Source organism: Aotus nancymaae, unplaced genomic scaffold, assembly GCF_030222135.1.
Source record: "Aotus nancymaae isolate 86718 unplaced genomic scaffold, 86718_ANA_hifiasm-v0.15.2.pri h1tg000059l, whole genome shotgun sequence".
Lineage (NCBI taxonomy): Eukaryota > Metazoa > Chordata > Mammalia > Primates > Aotidae > Aotus > Aotus nancymaae.
In genome coordinates this window covers 42,544,112-42,564,727 of record NW_026988473.1, presented here as the reverse complement: position 1 = coordinate 42,564,727, position 20,616 = coordinate 42,544,112, and the positions used below count along the sequence as shown (strand labels likewise).

Here is a 20,616-nt window from a genome sequence, read left to right as displayed (position 1 = left end):
TAAAAATCATTGCTTTTGTCTTACTTTGGGTAAAGCAATCCATCTTCTACCATTAATTCTAACATTAGTTGTAGTTTTTTTGCAAATGATTTTTACCAGATTGGGGTAGTTTCTTTTTATTTCTATTATGGTGCAAATTTTTGTAATAAATGGGTATTGAATTTTGTCATTGATTTTTTTTCTTTTTTTTGAGATGGAGTCTCACTCTGTTTCCCAGGCTGGAGTGCAGTGCTGTGATCTTGGCTCACTGCACCTCTGCCTCTTAAGTCCAAGTGACTCTCATGCTTAAGCCTCCATAGTAGCTGGGATTACAGGCATGGGCCACCACGTCTGGCTAATTTTTGTATTTTTAGTAGAGGAGGTTTCTCCATTTTGGCCAGGCTGGTCTTGAACTCCTGTTCTCAAGAGATCCTCCTGCCTTAGTCTCCCAAGTGCTGGGATTATTTGAGCCACTGCACCCAGCCTGTCAATTGATTTTATTTATTGGACTGTTGTATGATATTTTCCCTTTATTTTATAAATGTGGCAAATTACACTGGTTGATTTTTAAAATCTTAAACCAGCCTTACATTCCTGGGATAAACCCTAGTTGTGACTGATGTATTATTTAATATTCTGTGGTCTGTGGTTTTCCGTACTTGCAATGTTTTTGTCTGATTTTGGTATCAGATTAATGCTGGTCTTATAAAATGAGTTGGGAAGTATTATTTTCCTTTCAATTTTTGGAAGAGTTTATTTAAAACTAGTATTATTTCTTCCTTAAACACCTGGTAGAAAATTTACCAATCTTGGAGGAGTTTTAACTTCAAATTTAATTTCTTTAAAGATATTGGGCTATTCAGTTTACCTATTCCTTCTTGGTTGAATATTTATAGTTTGTGCCTTTTAAGGAATTTGTTCATTTCATCTAAGTTGTCAAATTTATTCACTTAACATTGTACATAATATTTCCTTATTTTCCTTTTACCATCAGTAGAATCTGTAGCAATATTTCCTCTTTGTTCCAGATATTGGTAATTTGAATATTCCCCCTGCCCTTTTTATCATTCAGTTTAGACAGGGGTTTGTCAATTTCATTGGTCTTTTCAAAGAACCAAAATATGGTTTTGTTGATTTTTCTGCATTGTTATTCTGTTTTCTATTTCATTAATTTCTGATCTTATCTTTATATATTTATTTATTTTTGAGATGGAGTCTTGCCCTGTCGCCCAGGCTGGAGTGCAGTGGCACAGTCTCGGCTCACTGAACCTTAGCCTCCCAGGTTTAAGTGATTCTCCTGCCTCAGCCTCCTGAGTAGCTGGGACTACCGAAGCACACCGCCACGCCCGGGCTAATTTTTTGCATTTTTACTGAAGACGGGGTTTCACGGTGCTAGCCAGGATGATCTCGATCTCCTGACCTCGTGATCCACCCACCTCGACCTCCCAAAGCGCTGGGATTACAGGCGCGAGCCATCGACCTGGCCATCTTTATTTCTTTCTTAGTATTTACTTTGGATTTAGTTTGCTCTTGTATTGCTAATTCAGAGCTTTTATTTTATTCCTTTCTATTTTGCATCCTGACCTGGACATTCTGGCCACCTCAGAAGCCCTGAACTCCATTTTCTGTCTGCTCTCCTCGGGGAGACATCGTGCTGTGCTTGGGTTCCGTCATCCTGTACTATAGTCCAGAAAGTGACTCCAGGCAGAAAATCTGGATACAGGAGCAATTAACAAGAGACTCCCTTCAGTAAAATTCCTGTAGCACCCTTTCTTTTTGCCTCTTTAACCCATGTGCTTGTATTCTTTTCAAAAATAAAATAGGAAGGTTGAGTAACTTGTTTTAGTTAGATCCTGGATTTGAATAAAAAAATTATTTATTGCCAAAATTTGTGTTCTTAGCCCTGCCGCAGGCTTTATCCTGTTGATACCTGGACCTAGCCTGATGCTCTGGCCTGAGAGCTTTAATAAATGCCCTGAGACATCCTTGGCTCCGGCCTGGGAGTGGTCAGATTTCATGGAAACTAGACTAGAAGACAGCAGCGCTGCAGCTTTGGGGCCTGTGGTCTGAGAGCTCCATGAACAACCTGGGTAGGAGGGTCAGTGCCCATATCCATGGCCTGTTCATTAGTATACAACTAGTGCCTAAGGAGCAACTGGCATCCCTCTGGCCAGTAGGACTGTGACTGGTAGAGGTAAGCCTCGCTTCCTGATGGATGACAGGAATTTCCAGGCTGGGCCTAGTCCGTTACTGGTTCTTCCAATTACCAAGGTGCCTCTGAACTTCACTGGGCAGCTGCAGGATGGGCAGTAAATACACAGTCAGCATCTTCTAGGGTAACTGCGGATGCCACCTCTGAGCATCCAGGTTTAGGCAGGGTCCTCCACAGATGGCAGCTATGGGAAGGGTGCTCTCCTGACCGCCTGCTTGCTGTGTTCCTACAGTCTGCTCAGACACGGAGATGCATGTTTTCTGCCAGAGGAGTGCCCCTGCACTTGGAAGGGGAAGGAGTACTTCCCTGGGGACCAGGTGATGTCTCCTTGCCATACCTGGTAAGTGAGGGCCCCAAGCAGGCTTTACTTTTTTGCTGGGAGGGGGCATGGATATGGACGCATGATTGAGTGTATAGTCTAGCATTCCCCTTTCATTATGTTTGTATTCGAGTTGTGTGTTTGTGTGTTGTGTGTGGTATAGGGATTTGTGTACACATGCAAGTATATGCATACAAAGGAATACATGAATGTGTTCAGTCATGTATATGAATGTGTATACATGCGTATTTGTAACCATGACAATTTGTTCACATATTTATATGAACATATGAGTGTGAGTGCAAATCCAAAATGCATATGTGCATATGTGAACATACATGTACATGGATATATATAAAAAGGCAGACATTCACAAATCTCAATATGTTAGTGAATATATACAATTAGAAATTTGTATATGTAGACAGGTGTGTTTATATATATTTGTGTGCATTAGGATCCATTTAAAATATGTGGACATGTATGTGCAAAGTGTGTGGATATATGTGTATATTGGCTATACGTGTTTGTATTCACATGTGAGTGAAAATATCTGTGTAAGTGTGCACAGTGCTTACCTGTGCAGAGGCACATTCTTGTGTATGAAAGTACATGTGAGAGTATTTGTTCAGTAATGTAAGTGCACATACATGGGAGTGTGTGCACCTGGATTGGATTCTGTGGAAACAGGCTCCAGGCTAGTTCTGCAGGGCCTGTTCTGGGTCATGCAGTGGTGGGTAGGCAGTGGGTAGACTCAGCTTTCTGATAGAGAGAATGCTGGGGGAGGGGGTGAGAAATAATAAATGTGCCCTGATACTGGAGAGTAAACCCAGTACCTGTTCCAATTTCGAGAACCAGCTAGGGGCAGCCTCAGGTGAGCAGGAAGCCCCTGGCACTGGTACTCCAGGGCCCAGCAGAAAAGCTCAGAGAGGTTCTATCTCAGAGACCCATCCGGCTAGCTGGAGCATGGCCCCAGTCCCTGTCCCATGCTGGGACTGAAACCACCCTGTTTCTGTGGCCTGCAGGATGGCCATAGTGTTTCTTTCTGTGTTAGAAGCAGGGTCACAGTCAAGCCCATCTGCTCCAAGGCTGGTTTCCCCAGATACATCCGAGTGTGCTTGGCAGGTCAGAGCCCTGGCTGTTTGACCCCAGAAGTCCCTGGGTATAATGATAAGACACAGACCTCTGCACAGGCTGCGTGCTCATTTTTTCATGGGATTTTGTGACTGTGGTGAGCCAGAGCCGACGAGAGATGCCAGGCACATGAGGCGAGAGACTGGGGCTGGCTGGCCTGGGTTTGCCCAGGGGTGCTCAGGCCCTGAGAGAGTCACTTCCATCACTTCACTGGACTCCAGCCCTGGTAGCAGCACCCTCACCCTCAGGCAGGGAGTAGGTAGCTGAGTTGAAGCTTCTCCTGTGAGCACAGTGTGCCCAGAAATCAGATCCAAATCGGAGGTGGTGAGAAGACTGGAGCCAAGGCCAAAGAGCTGGGATTATTCAGGATTTGGAACTCTGACTTGAGAAGGCATCTGCCTTCACAGGAGAGGCTGTGAAGGGTGGGTGTCTTCTCTTCTATAGAAACTAAGAGATAGGTGGGCAAGTTTTTACTTTTTAACTCAGTTGTGAAAATTCTACCGCCTATTGCATGGACAAACCTTGGCATTTGCTCTCAAAGGACCTGCCACTGTGGCCCAGATTCCAGCTGCTCTCTCTGGGGAGGTGGGTCATGCTGGTACCACTCAAGCATTTGCTGGGATCTGTGTACGGAGCCTGGCTGCCCGTCTCTTCCCAGCTCTGTGTTCTGTGTTGCCATTCTCAGCAGCATGGTCAGCCACGGTGGGAGTATTCCCAGCACTGCCTTTATGGCTGAGTCATAGGTCATGTCGGTGGGTGAGTGACTGGATGGATACACAGGCTTAGGAAGCTGTGGAGTCAGTGCATGGCCGAGTGTGTCTGTGGCATGTGACTAGAGAAAGCCTGCTCCTCATTGTTGCTGTCAGACACGAAGACTTGACTTCCTCCCCCTTTACTTCCGAAGATTCTGGCCCTGAGCTCCGTGACTCTTGCCAACCCTACTCCTTCCCTAATTCTTGGAGAGCTTAGTATCTGTTTAGAGGTGCTTCTAGTATCTCCCAACATCTCAGTTTCTTCATCCTCTCTTTTCCAAAGACCATTCTCCATCCTAGTGGAGTGAAGGGTCATCTTGTAGATCTTGTCATTCCTAACAACTCACCCAGCCCATTTCCCAGTGTGTCTCACCTCACCTTCTGTCTTTCTACTCCACTCGCTGTCATACCCTGACTCCCTCAATCCTGCAACCCCACGGGGATTTCTCATCCACAGCCCCTACCACCTCTCTGCTGCCTCTCACCCGCTTGATGTCTCCCTTCCCTTTTGCCTCAACCTGTGGTCCAGAACCATAACCACTTCCTTGATGCAGCCCCACTTCTCTTCCTCCTCCTGCTTTGCCCTACTTGTTTGGCAAAACCACAACCCTGGTGACATCCACGCCTTTACTTTCTTTGTGTCTGCATCCATGCAGCTGAGTGCGACAGGAGGGATGTGCAAAAGCCGGCTGCCAGCTCTCATTTAAATTCATGGACTCAGAGCCGTCCAAAAAGGCCCTCAGGGTGATGGGATCTCAGACTATCTCCTGGGTCTGCTTTGCTCTTTCATCCTGCTAGGTAACTATTCCACTCTTTCTCCTCTCTCCTCAGAGCCCTGACGCCTCCTCCCCTCTCATTCTCCTCTGATGATCCTGCTTCCTAGTTCCCTGAGGAAACTAAAGCCATGAGAACTTTCCAGGCTCTGTACCCATGGATTCTGCCAGTACAACAGATGGACTAAGTGGCCATGTTCCTATCTAAAGCCAATTCCTTCACTTGTACCTGGGTCCCAGTTCCTCCCTTGCCCACCCAAGGACATCACTGCAGCGTCTCTCTCCCTTTTCTCCCATAGAAACAATTTGACGTTCTGTACTGGGTCATCCCTATTGCGTAAAAATAAATCGTTTGAAGAACTTTCCACCTCCTAGGAACTGCTCCGTTCCTCTGCTTGCCTTTTATTGCAGAAGTTCCTGAACACTTTTTCTATATTTGCTGTTTCAAGCCCCTGTTCTCCCATTTCCCTTTAAGCCCTCTTGGGCAGGCATTTTCTCATCACTCCATTGACAGTGTTCCTGCCCAGGATACCAGTAACTTCTGTGTTGCCATATCCAGCTTTCCTTTCTCAGTCCTCACCTTCCTGGACCTGTGGACGGCATTTGACACAGTTGATCATGTTTCCATCATTCCCTTCTTTTTGATACTTTCATTCATGTGGCTTCTGGGACACCGCCTCCTCTTGCTTTTCCTCCGACCTCTCTTCCTGCTCCTTCTCGCTTCCTTCATTGGTTCTTTCTCTTCTCCATCCTCCTCTGTATTTATACTCACTCCCTTGGTGAGCTCACCCAGTCTCATGGCTACAAAGCCCATCCATAGGCAGAGGATGACCAGATTTCTACCTGAAGTCCAATCCATGCTTCTCAACTCTAGACTCACACATCCAACTGCCTACTTGACATCACCATATGTATGTCTAATGGATGTCTCAAACTCAGCATGTCCAAAACTGCACATCTGATCTTTCCCCTCAAACCTGCTTCTCCCTCAGCCTTCCCCATCTGAGTTGAAGAAGACTTCATTCTTCTAGTTACTTAGGCCAAAAAATCTGGAGTCAGCCTTGAGTCTTCTCTCTTACTACCTGTATCCAACCAGTCTGCAAACCCCTTTGATTCTACCTTCAAAATACACCCAGAAGTTGACACTTTCTCACTCTCTCCACTGCTGTTACCCTGCTCCGAGCTGTCATGATCTCTTCCCTGATGTGCTGCAGTAGCCTCCCAGCTGGTCTTTCTGCTTCCCCTTGACCCCCTTGAGCTTAGGCTCAGTGTGGCAGCCAGAGTGGAACATAAATCACATCATGTCATTCCCATGATCAAGTCTTCCAGTGCCTTCCTCCCTCATTCCTAGCAGGCGCTAGCCTTCCTACAGTGGCCTTATTGGACCCGTGTCATCTGACCCTCCATGGCCCCTCTGAATTCCTCTTCTGCTCTCTTCTCTCTCTTCTACTCTCTTGCCCTTGCACTCTCCATTCTAACCATCTTGTCTCCCGGGTGTTCCCCAGGGCCTTTGGCGAGACTGTACCATTTGTTTGGAATACCCATGGAGCTAACTCTGCCACCTCCTTTACCTCTCTACTCACACGTGCCCCAACCACCCTATTTAAAATTGTAGCCCACTCCACCAGCATTCCCAGTGCCGTGTATCCTGCTCCCCCATAATACTCATTGCCTTCAAACTCACTATAGTACATACTCGCACTGCCTTATTATTTTTTGTTTAGTATATATCTTCTCCCTCTAGGGTAAACATTTCACAGAGGCAGAAGATTTTTTTTTTCTGTTTCATTCACTGATGTATCTCAAAATTTTGGAATAATGCCTGGGATATGGTAGGCACCTAATGTTTGTTGAATGAATGAATAAGTGAATGAACAGAGTGGTAAAGGGAGTATGGACTTTGGAGTTAAATAGATCTGTGTTAAACATCAGGTCCATTATTTATTGGCTGTGTCCCATAACCCTCTGAGCCCTGGCGTCTCCTGCCTGAAATCGCAATCCTGCCCTCCAGGCTCCTGTTAGAGGTCGATGATGTTTGTTGACCCCTTTGCGTAGGGACATGGTGTGCATGCATTCAATAGGCAATGGCCCTGTCGTGAGTATTCAGATGTGGGGTGGGTGTGCCCTGCAAGCTGGTCTGGGTGTGTGTGTTTCAGCGTGTGCCAGCGGGGTTCATTCCAGTGCACCCTCCATCCTTGCGCCTCCACCTGCACTGCCTATGGAGACCGGCATTACCGCACATTTGATGGGCTCCCATTTGACTTCGTGGGGGCATGCAAAGTGCACCTGGTCAAGGTGAGTTCCAGGATGTGTCTGCCCAGCTGGCTCCATGTGGACCTGTCAGGGCATGCTGGTGCTCTGGGCTCCAGTCTGATGCAGAATTGGGTGGTCGGGGATCTAAGCCCTGAGGTGGGGCTGTCTAGAGACTGGAAGGAGTGCTGAGACACAAACTCAGGGCTGGACGGAGCTCACCAGTCCTGAGATACTGCACTGCCTGTCTGCTCACCGTTATAACCTTGTTCTATTGGGTCCCAATTTTTTTTTTCTGCCTACACTAGCAAGAGCTAATGCTTTCTGAGCTTTTGTTATATACCTAGGAGTCTGCTGGGCCATATTTTGTGGATTATTTCACTTAAATATCCCAGCAGCTCTACAAAGTAGAGTTTATGGAACCCATGTTATAGATGTAGCAACTCAGGCTAAGGGAAGTTAGGTAACATGCCCAAGTCACACAGCAGTCAGAGGTAGAGCTGGGGGTCAAGTTTGACCAAGAAATCTGACTGGAGAGGTGGTGCGCTTAAAGGAGTCACGGGTTTTAGTTTTCAGCTCACCTGAAGGAAGAAAACTGGTGATATGGGGGCACAGTGAGGGCAGGATCCCTCCCCCGGGAGGAATGTGCACTGACATGGTGAAGGAGTGACACAGACACTCCTATCTCTTAATAAGAGTAACATCAATAATAAAAATAACAAATAATAATAAAACCTTTTATGGAAGGAATATTACCTATAGGGCAGGCACTGTACTGGGATCTTTCACATAATTGCAGTAACTCCACAAGATAAAGATTACTGACCTCATTTTATTTAAAGAGTTTTAAAGGTTAATGCATACTCTTCACCAACATTTAAAATATTATAGAAGTGTGTATTAAAAACAAATATTCCCCTTCCCATCTCTTCTGTTCCTGTCTCCTGTAGAATAACCACTCCAAACAGTCAGGGATGAATCCTGCAAGACCGTTTTTCCATGAGACATGGACACACACACACACACACACACACACACTTTGTTTAGTTTATATGAATCATGTTCTACAATGTGCTTTCTTCATTTACTAGGATACCTTGACTTGATTTTATATAGTCAGTGCACACTTTTTTCTTTTGAATAGCTGTGTAGAATTCTACAGAATTAATATCCTCTAGTTTGTTTTATTTTTTCACATTGATGGACATTTAGGTTGTCTCCAATATTTAAATGCTGCAGTGAATACCTGTGTGGATGTATCCCCAGGTTCTTAGAAGTGGAATTGCTGTATAAAAAAGCTATGTACATTTAAAATACTCAATGCCAGCAAATTGCCCTCCGAAAAGCTTACCCTAGCATCAAGAATGTATGTGAGACAGTGCCTCTTCCCCAAACTCTATCAACACAATAATCCCTATTATATATTTACTAATACATTCATTCCTCAGCTATTTTGGGGAGTCACTACATGCTAAACACTGCACCAGGCATCCAAAACCAGAGCACCTTCGGAGAACAGAAGTCACCCAAAGTCACACAGCTCAGCTAATACAAAGTAGAAGTGGATTGAAAGCCACTCGGGAGTGCATGTTCCTCCACCCCTGTGCATCTTGGCAGGATCTCTTTTCTCTCTTGTTTTATTGGACTCACTTATTTTCTCCTCAGAGCACATCAGATTTTAGCTTCTCTGTGATGGTAGAGAATGTGAACTGCTACAGCTCTGGCATGATCTGCAGGAAATTTATTTCCATCAACGTTGGGAACTCACTCATTGTCTTTGATGATGACTCCGGAAATCCTGTAAGGCTCAGCTCAGTACCTGTGAAGGTTGTGTAGACAATTTACAGGTTACCAGGGGTTGGGGGAAAAGAGGGCCGAGGCCTGGCTTCCTTACCACAGCAGTTTCTCTTGGAGAGCCACTGAGTTAGAAGCCCAGACTGAATTCCTTGGCTGGGGTCAGGAACACAGAGGCCAATGTCAGGGTATGAGGGAGACAGAGGCGTTGGTGAGAGCCTGGCTGCAGGCATAGCTGACCTGGGCACTGGGGGGCACTTGGATACTGAGGTACTGACCATCTCTGTCCCTCTAGAGTCCAGAGAGTTTCCTGGATGACAAGCAGGAGGTCCACACGTGGCGAGCGGGGTTTTTCACACTGGTGCATTTCCCACGGGAGCACATCACCCTCTTGTGGGACCAGAGAACCACAGTGCACGTCCAGGCTGGGCCTCAGTGGCAGGTACTCACATAAGCAGTGACCCTCATGGCATGCCAGAGCTGTAGCCCCTGCCTGGGGCTGAGCCAAGCCCTGGGTGTCCTTGGGTGAGCTGTACCCTCCCTGAGGAGCCAAGAAGAGCATGCCTCTGTTCTCTCCTCCACCCTGCTCTGGGCCTCTTCTCCTCTGGCATTGCCCCATCCCTCTTCAAACTGTGACCTCAGCAGTGGCTTCTATGTCAATGATAGACCCCTGGGCTCATGGAGACCCCTCTGCCTGTGGCTCATCCCCTGGCATGCTTGCAACTGACCATGGTGTCCTCTCTCCTTTCAGGGCCAGCTGGCGGGCCTCTGTGGGAACTTTGACTTAAAAACCATCAATGAGATGAGGACCCCGGAGAACCTAGAGTTGACAAACCCCCAGGAGTTTGGCAGCAGTTGGGCTGCAGTTGAGGTAAAGCCTCTCCAGGCTGGCTCATGCTCCTCACTCAGATGGGCACCATCAGCACTGAACCGGCCCCAGGTCAGGGAAGAGGGACGCTGTTGTGAGGCTTCTCCTGCAATGTTCTCAGCCTTTGACTGCATCCCTAGCCCTAGACTCTGTCCTGTGGCCTGAAGATCATGCAACCTCTTGTCTCACAAATCCACCTGGACCAAGCCCTGGTAGGGTGGTGGGGGATTGGGAAGGTGATAAAGTCTGTTCCAGGAGAGATGGTCACTCATCATTGATGCCCCCCAGTGCCTGGCACTAGGTCTGGCACAGAGAAGAAACCAAGAGAGATTGAGGTGGGTTGAGGCAATCAGGGAAGGCTTCCTGAAGGAGGTGAGACTGGTGCTGGCACTTAAAATCTGGGCCATGCTTAAATTGATGAATATATCAGAGAGAAGTTCTCTGAGAGGAAGGGCAACACTAGCAGAGGCAGAAATGAGGGGGCTGCCCCAAAGGACAGTCTGAGAGATGTCTAACTGAGGCTGCCAAGCTGCGACCTGTGGGGGAAACAGCACTGAGTGGAGAGCAGGAGACCTAGGTTCTTGTCTTGAGTCATCCATTGACTTTCTGGGTAATCTTGAGTAAGTCCCATCTCTGCAATCCTCTGTGAAGAGAGGGACTGGGCCAAGAGAAGGATGATGAATAGATTTCACTTCATGTGACAACTCTGATTGGTCAAAAGAGGCTGCTGGGGAGCTCTGTTGAGAAGCATCCAAGATCTGTGTCAAGCTCGGCTGGAAGAAGGACTGTGATCGATTATTTCTGTCTGCCATGGGAGCAGCAGTGGACAGTGGTGATATGAGTGTTACATATTTGCCTTTCTTAGACTTAGTGATCTTAATGCCCTGCTGGGAAGTACACAGAGATGAGCCTATGTAGACGGGAGTAGGGGGAGCAGTTGGGCATAACTGCTCCAGGTGGGACAAGGCTGTTCCCACAGCCTCTGAAATCCTGAGCTGGGACGAGGCTGTTCCCACAGCCTCTGCAAAGTGTGCCCTAACCCACCCCCATTTTAGAGAAGCTCAGTGGGTGACTAACCTTTGTTGTCCCCACACCCCCATGTACATCATATTTCTCTCTTGCTAATCCCATTGGGCATACCATGGGGTTCTCCAGTGAAAATGTAGTCTAAGAAAGGAGATTCAGCAGTCATCGAAAAAATCTGTCTTAGTTATCCACTGCAATGCAACAATTTTATAAGACTTAGTGGCATTAAACAACACACATGTATTATCTCAGTTTCTGTGGGCTGGGAGTCAGGGCATGGCCTGACTTGGTTCCCTGCTTGGTGTCTCACAAGGCTGCAGTCAAGGTGTCGGCCAGGGCTAGGCTCTCACGGAGGCTCCACTGGGGCAGGAGTTGCCTCCCCACCTGCTCACATGGTTGTTGGTCACATTCAGCTCCTTGCAATTGTAGGACTGAGAGCTTTCATTTTTTTTGGCCAGTTTTTGGCAAGAGACCACCCTCAGCTCCAAGAGACCACTGACACTTCCTGCCATGTGGGGTACCCCAACAGCCAGTAAGGGAGAGACTCCAGCAAGATGGGCTCTGGGATCTCATGTTGGGAATCATGTGATCACATACACAGGGCCACATCCATCCCATCACCTGGGCCCTATTCTGTTGGTTTGAGGCAAGGCATAGCTCCCTTCCACACTCAAGGGGAGGGGATTTTACAAGGACATGAATATCAGGAGGCAAGGATCATGGCGGCTACCCTAAAATCTGTCTGTCCCATCAGGCAACAGGCATTTGGCAAGTAGGGAGGTCAACAGGCCTGCCTTTGCCCCTTAGTGCCCAGACACCCTCGATCCTCGGGATACGTGTGTCCTGAATCCTCTCCGAGAACCATTTGCTAAGAAGGAGTGCAGCATCCTGCTCAGTGAGGTGTTTGAGATCTGCCACCCGGTGGTGAGTGGACCCCAGCCTCGGCCCCTCCCGAGCCCCACTCCACTCTCCTGGGATCCCTTCAGCTCTCAGACTCCCCTATGTCTCAGAAGGGACAGCTCAGATCTACAGGAAAGATCTGTGCAGATCTGCCATTCCCCTGCCTCCAGCCGGCTCGAATGAGTCCATCCTTTTCCCCAGATGACCAGGCACAGACAGCCAGGCAAACAGAGCTTGTGCCCTTTTCAAGCCCATCTTGATCTGGCTCTTTCACCTTATCACAAAGTTCTTCTAAATGGTGGACCCAAAGCCCTCATGCTGAGGCACCGCCTATTGCCTGTTCTGCCTCGGTGCACGCGGAGAAGGCTGGAGCTCAGCGTTGCACGGCACCCTGCAGGACTTGGGCTGCTGTCAGATTGGCCTTGGCTGTCTCTGGCCCCGGCTGAGCAGTTCAGGCTCTACCCCTGCTCAGCCACTCTCAGCTCCTGGATCAAACAGCCCAGACTCTGGAGAGGAGAGAGCTTGATTCTCAAAAGTGGGCATCTGCCTGGTCCATGGAGTTGTCATTTCCTTGGGAGCTGGCTGTCCTCCCTTCACACCTCATGAGACAGGACTGCTCACCCTGTCCCGTGGTCCCTTCATGTTGGTGCTGGGAGCCATCAGCTGAAAAGCTGCAGATCTGACATTTGGGATCTGTCCTCCGACCTCTGACTTCTGATCTTCTCCAGGTTGATGTCACCTGGTTTTACTCAAACTGCCTGACGGACACATGTGGCTGCAGCCGGGGTGGTGACTGTGAGTGCTTCTGTGCCAGCGTCTCTGCTTATGCCCACCAGTGTTGCCAGCACGGGGTGGCTGTTGACTGGCGAACCCCGCGCCTCTGCCGTGAGTGTCCCAATCACCTGAATGTCCCCTGTGGGCATACCCTGGAGGCATTGGAATTCTGTCTGGCATTTACTGAGTACTTAGAATGTAGCAAGCACCAACTGCTTTGGGCATGTTATTCATTGACTTCTTACAACTATCCTTTGAAACAGGGCTGTATATTTCCTATTTTACAGTTGAAGAAACAGCCTAGAGAGAGAGCTCAAGTAACATGCTCAAGGTTAGTGGTAGAGCCAGGGTTCATCCCTAGAGAGTCCAGTGCAAACCTGTGCTCTTAGCCACTTTGCTAGAAGAGTCAGGAGCCTAGACCTGGTCTGCAAATACTTTTCATTGCACACTCCTATCAAGTAAAATCATTTTGTGTACATAGTATGCACACATATGTACCCATAGATGTGCATCCATAGTTATACTATTAATGTAAAATACAAAAACAGATTTAAGAATAAATATTTAAAAGATGAAAGAAAATATAAAGAGGTCTAAATTAGTCATTGATTATTTTTTATTTATTCCTGCACACCAAAGGATTTTCCTTGTGCAAGCACCTTGCTTTGGGGAGCGATGGCTATAACACAGCCTTGCGCTTTGGGGTCAGACTGACTGAGTTCGAACCCTAGCTCCACCAGTTGGCCTGGGACACATTCCTCACACTCTGAGTCTCTTCATCTGTAATAGAGGAGTGAAGATAACTGCTTCTACCTTGTAGGGTGCTGTGAGGTCTAAACAAGGCAATGCATGTACAGCACTTGGCACAGTGCCCTGTGCTAATTTGGGGGTTGTCATTTTTTCACAGATAGCTGGGTGCTGGCATGTCCTGAGCCCTGGGGCCTCTAGGCAGGATGCCCCAAGAAGAAGGTGGAGCCGAAGGACATTTGCTGAGCGTCCACTGTGTGCCAGGCTTTGTGCCTATGTGCATCTCTTCAGTTAATATTCAAGACTAGGGGAAGGGGATTGAGGTGCTTACCTGGGGTTCAAGGTTTCAGGGGGCACCAAAAATGCAGTAAGCAAGATAAATAATATTTTAATGTAATATTTCTTTAAAATAAAAATTACTGCAAAAATACTGTGATGAACAAACTATCCAAGGAGCAATAGTATGAATTTTTCCTTTTGTGTCAGACTCTAGTGGAGTTCAGTGGAACACTGTTAATCATCCTGCCTTTGCTTTTAAATTTTGATATTTTCATCATCATGGATTTTTTGCATTAATTTTGATGTCCTAAAAATATTGCATTAAATAGTATTTATCTTGATTGCTGAGATTTTTGGTAGCCCTTTAAATTTCACATCCGAGATGAGCAGGTTGCCTTACCCTGGTCCAGGCCCTGGCCGGTCTATGGGGCAGATGCTAGTAGTGGTCCCACTTTAGAGGAAGGCACTGTTTCACTGACGTTCAGTAACTTGGTCCAGTATGCACAGTTGATGAGTGAGGGAAGTGGGATTTGAACTCAGGTCTGACTCTAGAGAGCTGGCTTTTTAATGACTCTTGTTGACTACCTCCCCTTGACTGGGTACACACCCTGGAAACCAGAAACTTGGTGATTTTCTAATTTTCTGGTTCAGCCTTCCGAGTCTGCAGATGGAGGGAGAGGCAGCCACGAGCCTGTAGCCATGTGGCGGGCCTGCCTCCTGACTCCTTATGCTCTTTCTGGAGGGTGACCCCAGATGCATTGACCTTGTGGTCTGGAGAGTGGAGTGAGTCGGTGGCTCTCTTCAGACCATGCCTACGTGTGAAGCATGCTGCTTCTAAGCTTTATCCCAGGTCCATCGTCTGGCTCCTCATGGCTTTGCTGCTGGCTTTAGGGGTCTCCTGTGAGGTCCCAGACACACCCCAGTGAACTGAGGAATCTGTGGCCCAGGGGCCAGGGGAACAGGCTGTGGTGCTGAGACTGACCACTAGAGGGCGCGCTGAGCTCACGTTTGCAGGAGATTGTCACGGCTTGGCTGGTGGAAGCGGCGCTGCAGTGCAAGTGGCTTGAAAAAGCTGGGGATGCTGCGGGCTCCTGGTCCCCTTCCCACCCAAGTCTCTTGGAAAACCAACGTCCATCTTGTGCTTACCTTCCTCTGGGGGCCTTCCGCAGCATTTCCGATTGAAACTCCCACTCCTTGGTTCTCTAATCTTGCTCTTTGGCGCCACACAAAACACACCCGCTTCTTTCCAACATTCATTCGTTTATTTACTTGACTCATTGCTGAGGTGCCTGCTGTGGGCCAGTCTTTGAGCCTTGTGCTGTCTGCCCATAGAGGAGCCATTTTATCTCCTCTACTTAAGATATCTGCATCCATGACAATGCCCGAATCTTGGCATGTGCGAGGCAGGCCAGGCCCAGCACTTGGGGAAGAAGGGAGCCTGGGGTGCTGGGGGCCTTGGCTCTGTCTGTCTGTTCCAGGCTGTGGGCTGGCTCTCAGGGAGTCTCTGTTCTCTTTCTTTCAGCATATGACTGTGACTTCTTTAACAAAGGTAAGTCCCTCCTCCCCACGTGGAGCCTCAGAGGCCCAGGCACTGCCAGCCACGTCCTGATGCCACACAGCATCAGCCATCCCGGGGCACTGCTGGCCCTGGAAGAGCCATGACCCAAGCTGGGAGGGCCTCATCATGCAGAGAGAGCCCTGACAGTGCAGGACCCAAGTATGTCATATGCCTCTGTCCTCAGTGTTCCTGCATCCCCTGGCAGGGCCCAGGCAGGCCGGCTCCTGGGGACTGCTCGGCCGGGCAGCCCCACCAGGAAAGAAAAAAAACCCTTTCACACCGACACACTAGCTCCTCCGCCTTCATAAGCTAGCTCATCAGGCCCACAGAACGTCACCTTGGGTTCCCTGAAGATTTGCTTTTGGCAAAAGCCGACACAAACTGCCCTTTCTGAGGATGGGTGGGACAAGACATGTGGCCTGCCACGTTCATCTTCAAACTCAGCCAAGGTTGCAGGGCTCCGGGAGATGCTCTGAAATATAGATTAGCAAGGGTGAAAACACAGGTCATAACCGAAGACCCAGCAGAGGTTAATGTCCAGTTTAGAGCCAATTCATCAATTTAATCACCGGGATTGGGTGGGTGGGTGGAGAAGGGCTGCCCAGGAGTAATTTTTTACATGGATCTTCATCCGTTTGGGCCAGGATCAGACCCTGGCAGAGTGAGATGCTCATCTGTTCCTCAGTGCTGTCGGCCTTTGACTTCCAACCCCTGACCCTCCTGGAACTGTGCTGCCAGGAGCAGGCCTTTGTGGGCAGAGATGCAGGGCTTTGTCCTCAGTTGCTTGCATTATCAGATTTTGACTTGAGAAACCTCACCCTGGCAGAGCGTAATGGGTGAAGTGGAAGAGAATGACTGGAGACAGGGTACCATCTGGGGGCCTGTGAGATGAGGGCTGGATGAGCGTGTAGCGTGAGCATTTGGGGGACTGCAGTTCTGCCAAAACGCTAGTCCCCAGGGGCTTCTGACGGTGCCAAACCTTCAACCCCTAAAGGAATGAGCCTGCAGTGGGGGAACTGCGGTCCCTGGGACAGACAGGATCTGACATCAGGCAAGACATTTCAGCAAGACAGTGCTGCTCCGTTTTCGCTCTTCCATGGCATTTTGGGTGGCAGTAACTGGCAAAGGACAAGCTGTTTCTAGCATCGTCCACCTACCCACCCACCCACTCACCCATCCTTGCTCCGTTCTTCTACTAGCATTTCCTCTGGTCCAGGCTGGTCGGGTGCTGGGAAGTCAGTGGTCCATGAGTCCTGCCACAGTGGCGTGCGGAGTGGGCTCACACCGACTCTCTAGCACCCATTGTGTTCCTAACTCCGCGTTCAGTTGGTAGTTTCCGGTCGACCCCTGGTGGGAGTGTTTACACCATGGAAACCCGCAAGCCCTACAAACCACTTTTTATTTTTTGAGAGCCAGATGTTAACCATTGGTCCTCATAGCACTGCCCGTCTCCCGTCTAGTGGGGGTGACGGATGTGGACCTCCCATCCAGATCCTCATCAGAAGAGTGGTGACTGGTGTGTGCCATGCTCCACGGGCTGGTGGGGTGCAGACGAGCAGGGACATCATTTGCATGTGGCAGGAGGGGGTGCAGGGAGAGCTTCACGAGGAGGTGACATTTGAGCTGGGCTCCAGAGGTTGAGTAGGCGTTTGCCAGGCACAAAACGGGGAGGACTACTCTGAGTGGGTGGAACTGTGTGATGGGACGTGAGCTGGGAGATAGCACCACTGCTCCTTCCAGGAAGAGCAGAAGGTCAGCGTGGCAGGAGCCAGGGCATGGGGGCACTGGGGGTGGAGGGCAGGGGCTGAGGGCTGAAGGGCTCCCGAATTCCAGCTGAACTCCTTAGAGTCTGTCCTGAGGGCCATGGAGAGCCACTGCTGCACCCCAGCAGGGGGCATGGCTGGGAAGGCAGCTCAGCAGCCGTGGGGAGGAGGCCTTGGAGGGCAGGGGCACAGCAGAGGCAGGGAGACCCTGACAAAGCGATCATCCACGAAACCCGTGCTCTGTGCCAACCTATACTCACAACCGCAGGAATTCTAAAGACTCAAAAGTGACACGTGTTTGAAATAATTAGATAAACACTAACATGTCTATCGTCCCTCAGGCCTGGGGTGGGCAGAGAGCAGGTCTGATGTCTTCTTCCAGAGGGGACCTTGAATAGAGCAGTGGCTGTGATGGTGAAGTGTCAGGCAGTGAGAAGGCTGGGGGAGACACGGGGTGCCCAGGCGCTCCCTGTGGACGGCCTTCTCCCCGGCCCCCTGTGAGTGATTCAGGCACTGTGCAGAGGGTCTGTTCCTTTCAGGGCTGGCAGCCTGGGATCCCGTCCCTTCCTTCTCAGGGTCATCAAGGTCTCTGGGACCTGGGATGAAGGAAGCCATCAGGAGTTCCTCCTTGGTAGCCTCCTCTCCCACCACACTGCTGCCAAGGGGTGGGGCAGGAGGTAGGGGTGGCGGGCAGGCCAGGAAGGCCAGGCTGCTCATGGGCCTCTTCTCTCCAGTGCTAGGTAAAGGCCCCTACCAGCTGTCCAGCTTGGCAGCCGCTGGTGCCCTAGTGGCCATGAAGGCAGTGGGCGATGACATAGTCCTAGTGAGGACAGAGGACGTGGCGCCAGGGGACATTGTGAGCTTCCTGCTGACAGCTGCTCTGTATAAGGCCAAGGCCCATGGTAAGGCCCACCCCAGTCCCACTCCAGCTCTTCTGGGAGGGAGGAGGGTGGTGGAGGAGGGGAGGGTACTGAGGCTGTAAGTATCTGTAGTGGCCGGAGAAATGGGAGCTCCGGCAAGTGCCCCTTTCCCAGTTGAGATGGTGCTTCTGGGTCAGCTTCTTGTCCACTGCAGAAACCCTCTCCATCTGCTCCCCTAAACACCAGGTGGCCAAGGCACAGGTGTGTCCCTATACCTTGCTGTATGCGATAGCTGCGTTCCAGAAAAGCAAATGGCAGCTTTCCCTCTTCATGCTCCTCATCCTCCTTCCTCTCTTCCTCTCTCACCCTCCCTCCCTCTCTCCCTCCTTCCTCTCCTTCCTTTCTCCCTCCATCTCTCTTCTTGCCTCCCTTCCTTTCACTGAGCCCTAATCCCATGCCAAGCACAGAGCTGGGTATTGGGAAATCAGGGATACAAGAGACACAGTCCCGCCCATCGGAAGTCCACAGACCCATCCGGGGAGATAAACATGCCCAAAGGCAATCACAGCACCTATAAGAACACTGGGGAGGGCCCCCCACTCCGTCTTAGAGTCAGGAGAGGCTTCTTAAAATAGGGGATGTTCCCTTGAGGGTGAGAAGAAGTCAGCAGGGAGAACTTACTTACTTACTTAGTAAGCTAAGCTCAGGAGTTGGGACTTTATCCTGAGGGCAATGGGGAGCCATGGAAGGGCTTTGAGGAGGGGAGGGACATCCCGGCTCCTGCCCAGCCCCAGGCACTGCCAACACCCCCAGCTATGGGTGATGTCCATGGTGGTGTGAGCCTGGGGGAAGTAGGTGGTACCTGGCAGAATCGAGTTGCCACAAGAGGAGGCCTGGGAGTGAGGAGCCAGAAGCACCACTTTCAAAGAGAGAACGTCCTCCCTTCACATTTCTGATCCCCAGATCCATGGGCTCCTGCCTGATGAAGGGTGTCTCACCTCCTTCCAGATGTAGCCAGCCATCTGCTTAGTGAGGCTTTTCTGTTCTTCATGCAGAATTGTAGTCTAGTAGGTTATGTGTAGTCCAGAGGAGGTATTGCCTTTCCACTAGATTTATGGATGTGCTAAGCACGACCCTGGAGTCACCTGGCCTTGGAGAACATTGCTGGGGCGGGGTCCCAGAGGCGCTCCCATCCAGGCTCCACCTCAGAGTCAGGCCCGGGTCTCATGGGCTTAGTGGGGACCCAAGCTCCTCCCTCTCCCATACTGTGCTGCTTCTCCTGAGCTGTGCCCAGGGTCCTGGGCAGCCAAGGAGAGGTGCCCTGCAGGTAGGACCTGGGGTGGCTGTGTGGAGGAGGTGCCCCTTGAGTTGGGCCTTAAAGGATGAGAAAGATGGTGATGAGAAGTGGAGAGCAGGAAACATCACAGAGGGGAGGACCCAGCAGTCACTGAGGCCCAGGCTTTCCACTGTGTGGAGTCACCACCATAGCCTGGCACAGGTCCCTGGGGTGCCAGTGTTACCTAAAGATTTTGGAGGTGAGGTTATTTATTTATTAATAATCATACGTTGCCCTTCTATAGCACCTCTCATGTGCCGGCATGGTTCTAAGCGCTTCATGTATAGTGACTCATTTGATCCTCATGACGATCTTAGGTGGTGGATTTTCCCAATCTAATCTACAGATGAGCGAACTGAGGCCCAGGAGGTTAGGTGATTTGCCCAAGGGCGCAGTGCTTGTTAGTGACAGGCACCGGCTGTTTGGGTCCAGAGTCTTTCATTCACACTCCTCTGCCATGCTGCCCCCAAACCGAGGCATTAAACGAGAAATACAGGGGATGGCAGGTGAAACCACTTGAATATTTACAGTACAGCACAAGACTCTGCACCTCAAGGTCTCTGCCCTGTTAGAGGACAGCGGGCAGCGGGGAAAACAGTGGAGAAGCCTTGATCCGGGCCAACTCCATCTTCATGAAGGAGGAAGCCAAGGCCCAGAGGGGAGAAGTGACTTGTGTGAGGTCACACAGCCGTGGAGTGGGCTGGGGCTGGGGCTCAGTGCCCCACCTCGCTGTGCTGCCCATGCCTGCGCCTGCATCCCTCTGGGGGGACTGTCCGTGTGGCAGTTAAGATGCTCGGCTCTGGCCTCAGCCTGCCTGCGCCCAGCCCTGCCTCTCTCATCCACCACCGATGTGACTCTAGGCCTCACTTCCCTCCTCCGTAAAATGGGAATAGCGATATCACCACCTTGTAACCTATCATAGAAATGTATTCTCTGCCCACCCCTCAGCCCCCAGAATGAGCTCCACGAGGGCGAGACTTTCCATCATTTTGCTCCCTATCGTGGCCTCAGTTCCTAGAACAGGGCCTGACCCACAGCAGGCGCTCAGTAAATATTTGCTGCTGAATGAAGGAATTTTCTGTGTCACAGGGTTCTCGTAGGAATTTCATACCTTGCAGGTAAGCGGCTTGCTTAGCACGGTGCCTGACACACAGTGAGTCATGTGTAAATAGCAGCTGTGATGATTAACACGAATAATGAAGTCTGCCTTCCGTTACCTGACATCTTCTCACGGCTGCCTAGGGAGGGGTAACAGGGACACTATCAGTCCCTGCTGGGGACACAGGGGACAC

The 20,616-nt window shown here is 49.9% G+C and overlaps 1 protein-coding gene across 1 annotated transcript in view; it reads left to right on the top strand.

Annotated features, from left to right (window-relative positions):
* OTOG (otogelin) overlaps positions 1-20,616 on the top strand; it is a 95,812-nt gene that overhangs the window by 34,806 nt on the left and 40,390 nt on the right. Inside the window, exons 24-32 of the mRNA XM_021675174.2 lie at positions 2,424-2,531; positions 7,326-7,464; positions 9,085-9,219; positions 9,509-9,655; positions 9,965-10,084; positions 11,915-12,031; positions 12,736-12,892; positions 15,330-15,356; positions 17,863-18,030. Coding sequence (XP_021530849.2) covers positions 2,424-2,531; positions 7,326-7,464; positions 9,085-9,219; positions 9,509-9,655; positions 9,965-10,084; positions 11,915-12,031; positions 12,736-12,892; positions 15,330-15,356; positions 17,863-18,030 — 1,118 coding nt within the window. The remainder of the gene's footprint in view (positions 1-2,423; positions 2,532-7,325; positions 7,465-9,084; positions 9,220-9,508; positions 9,656-9,964; positions 10,085-11,914; positions 12,032-12,735; positions 12,893-15,329; positions 15,357-17,862; positions 18,031-20,616) is intronic.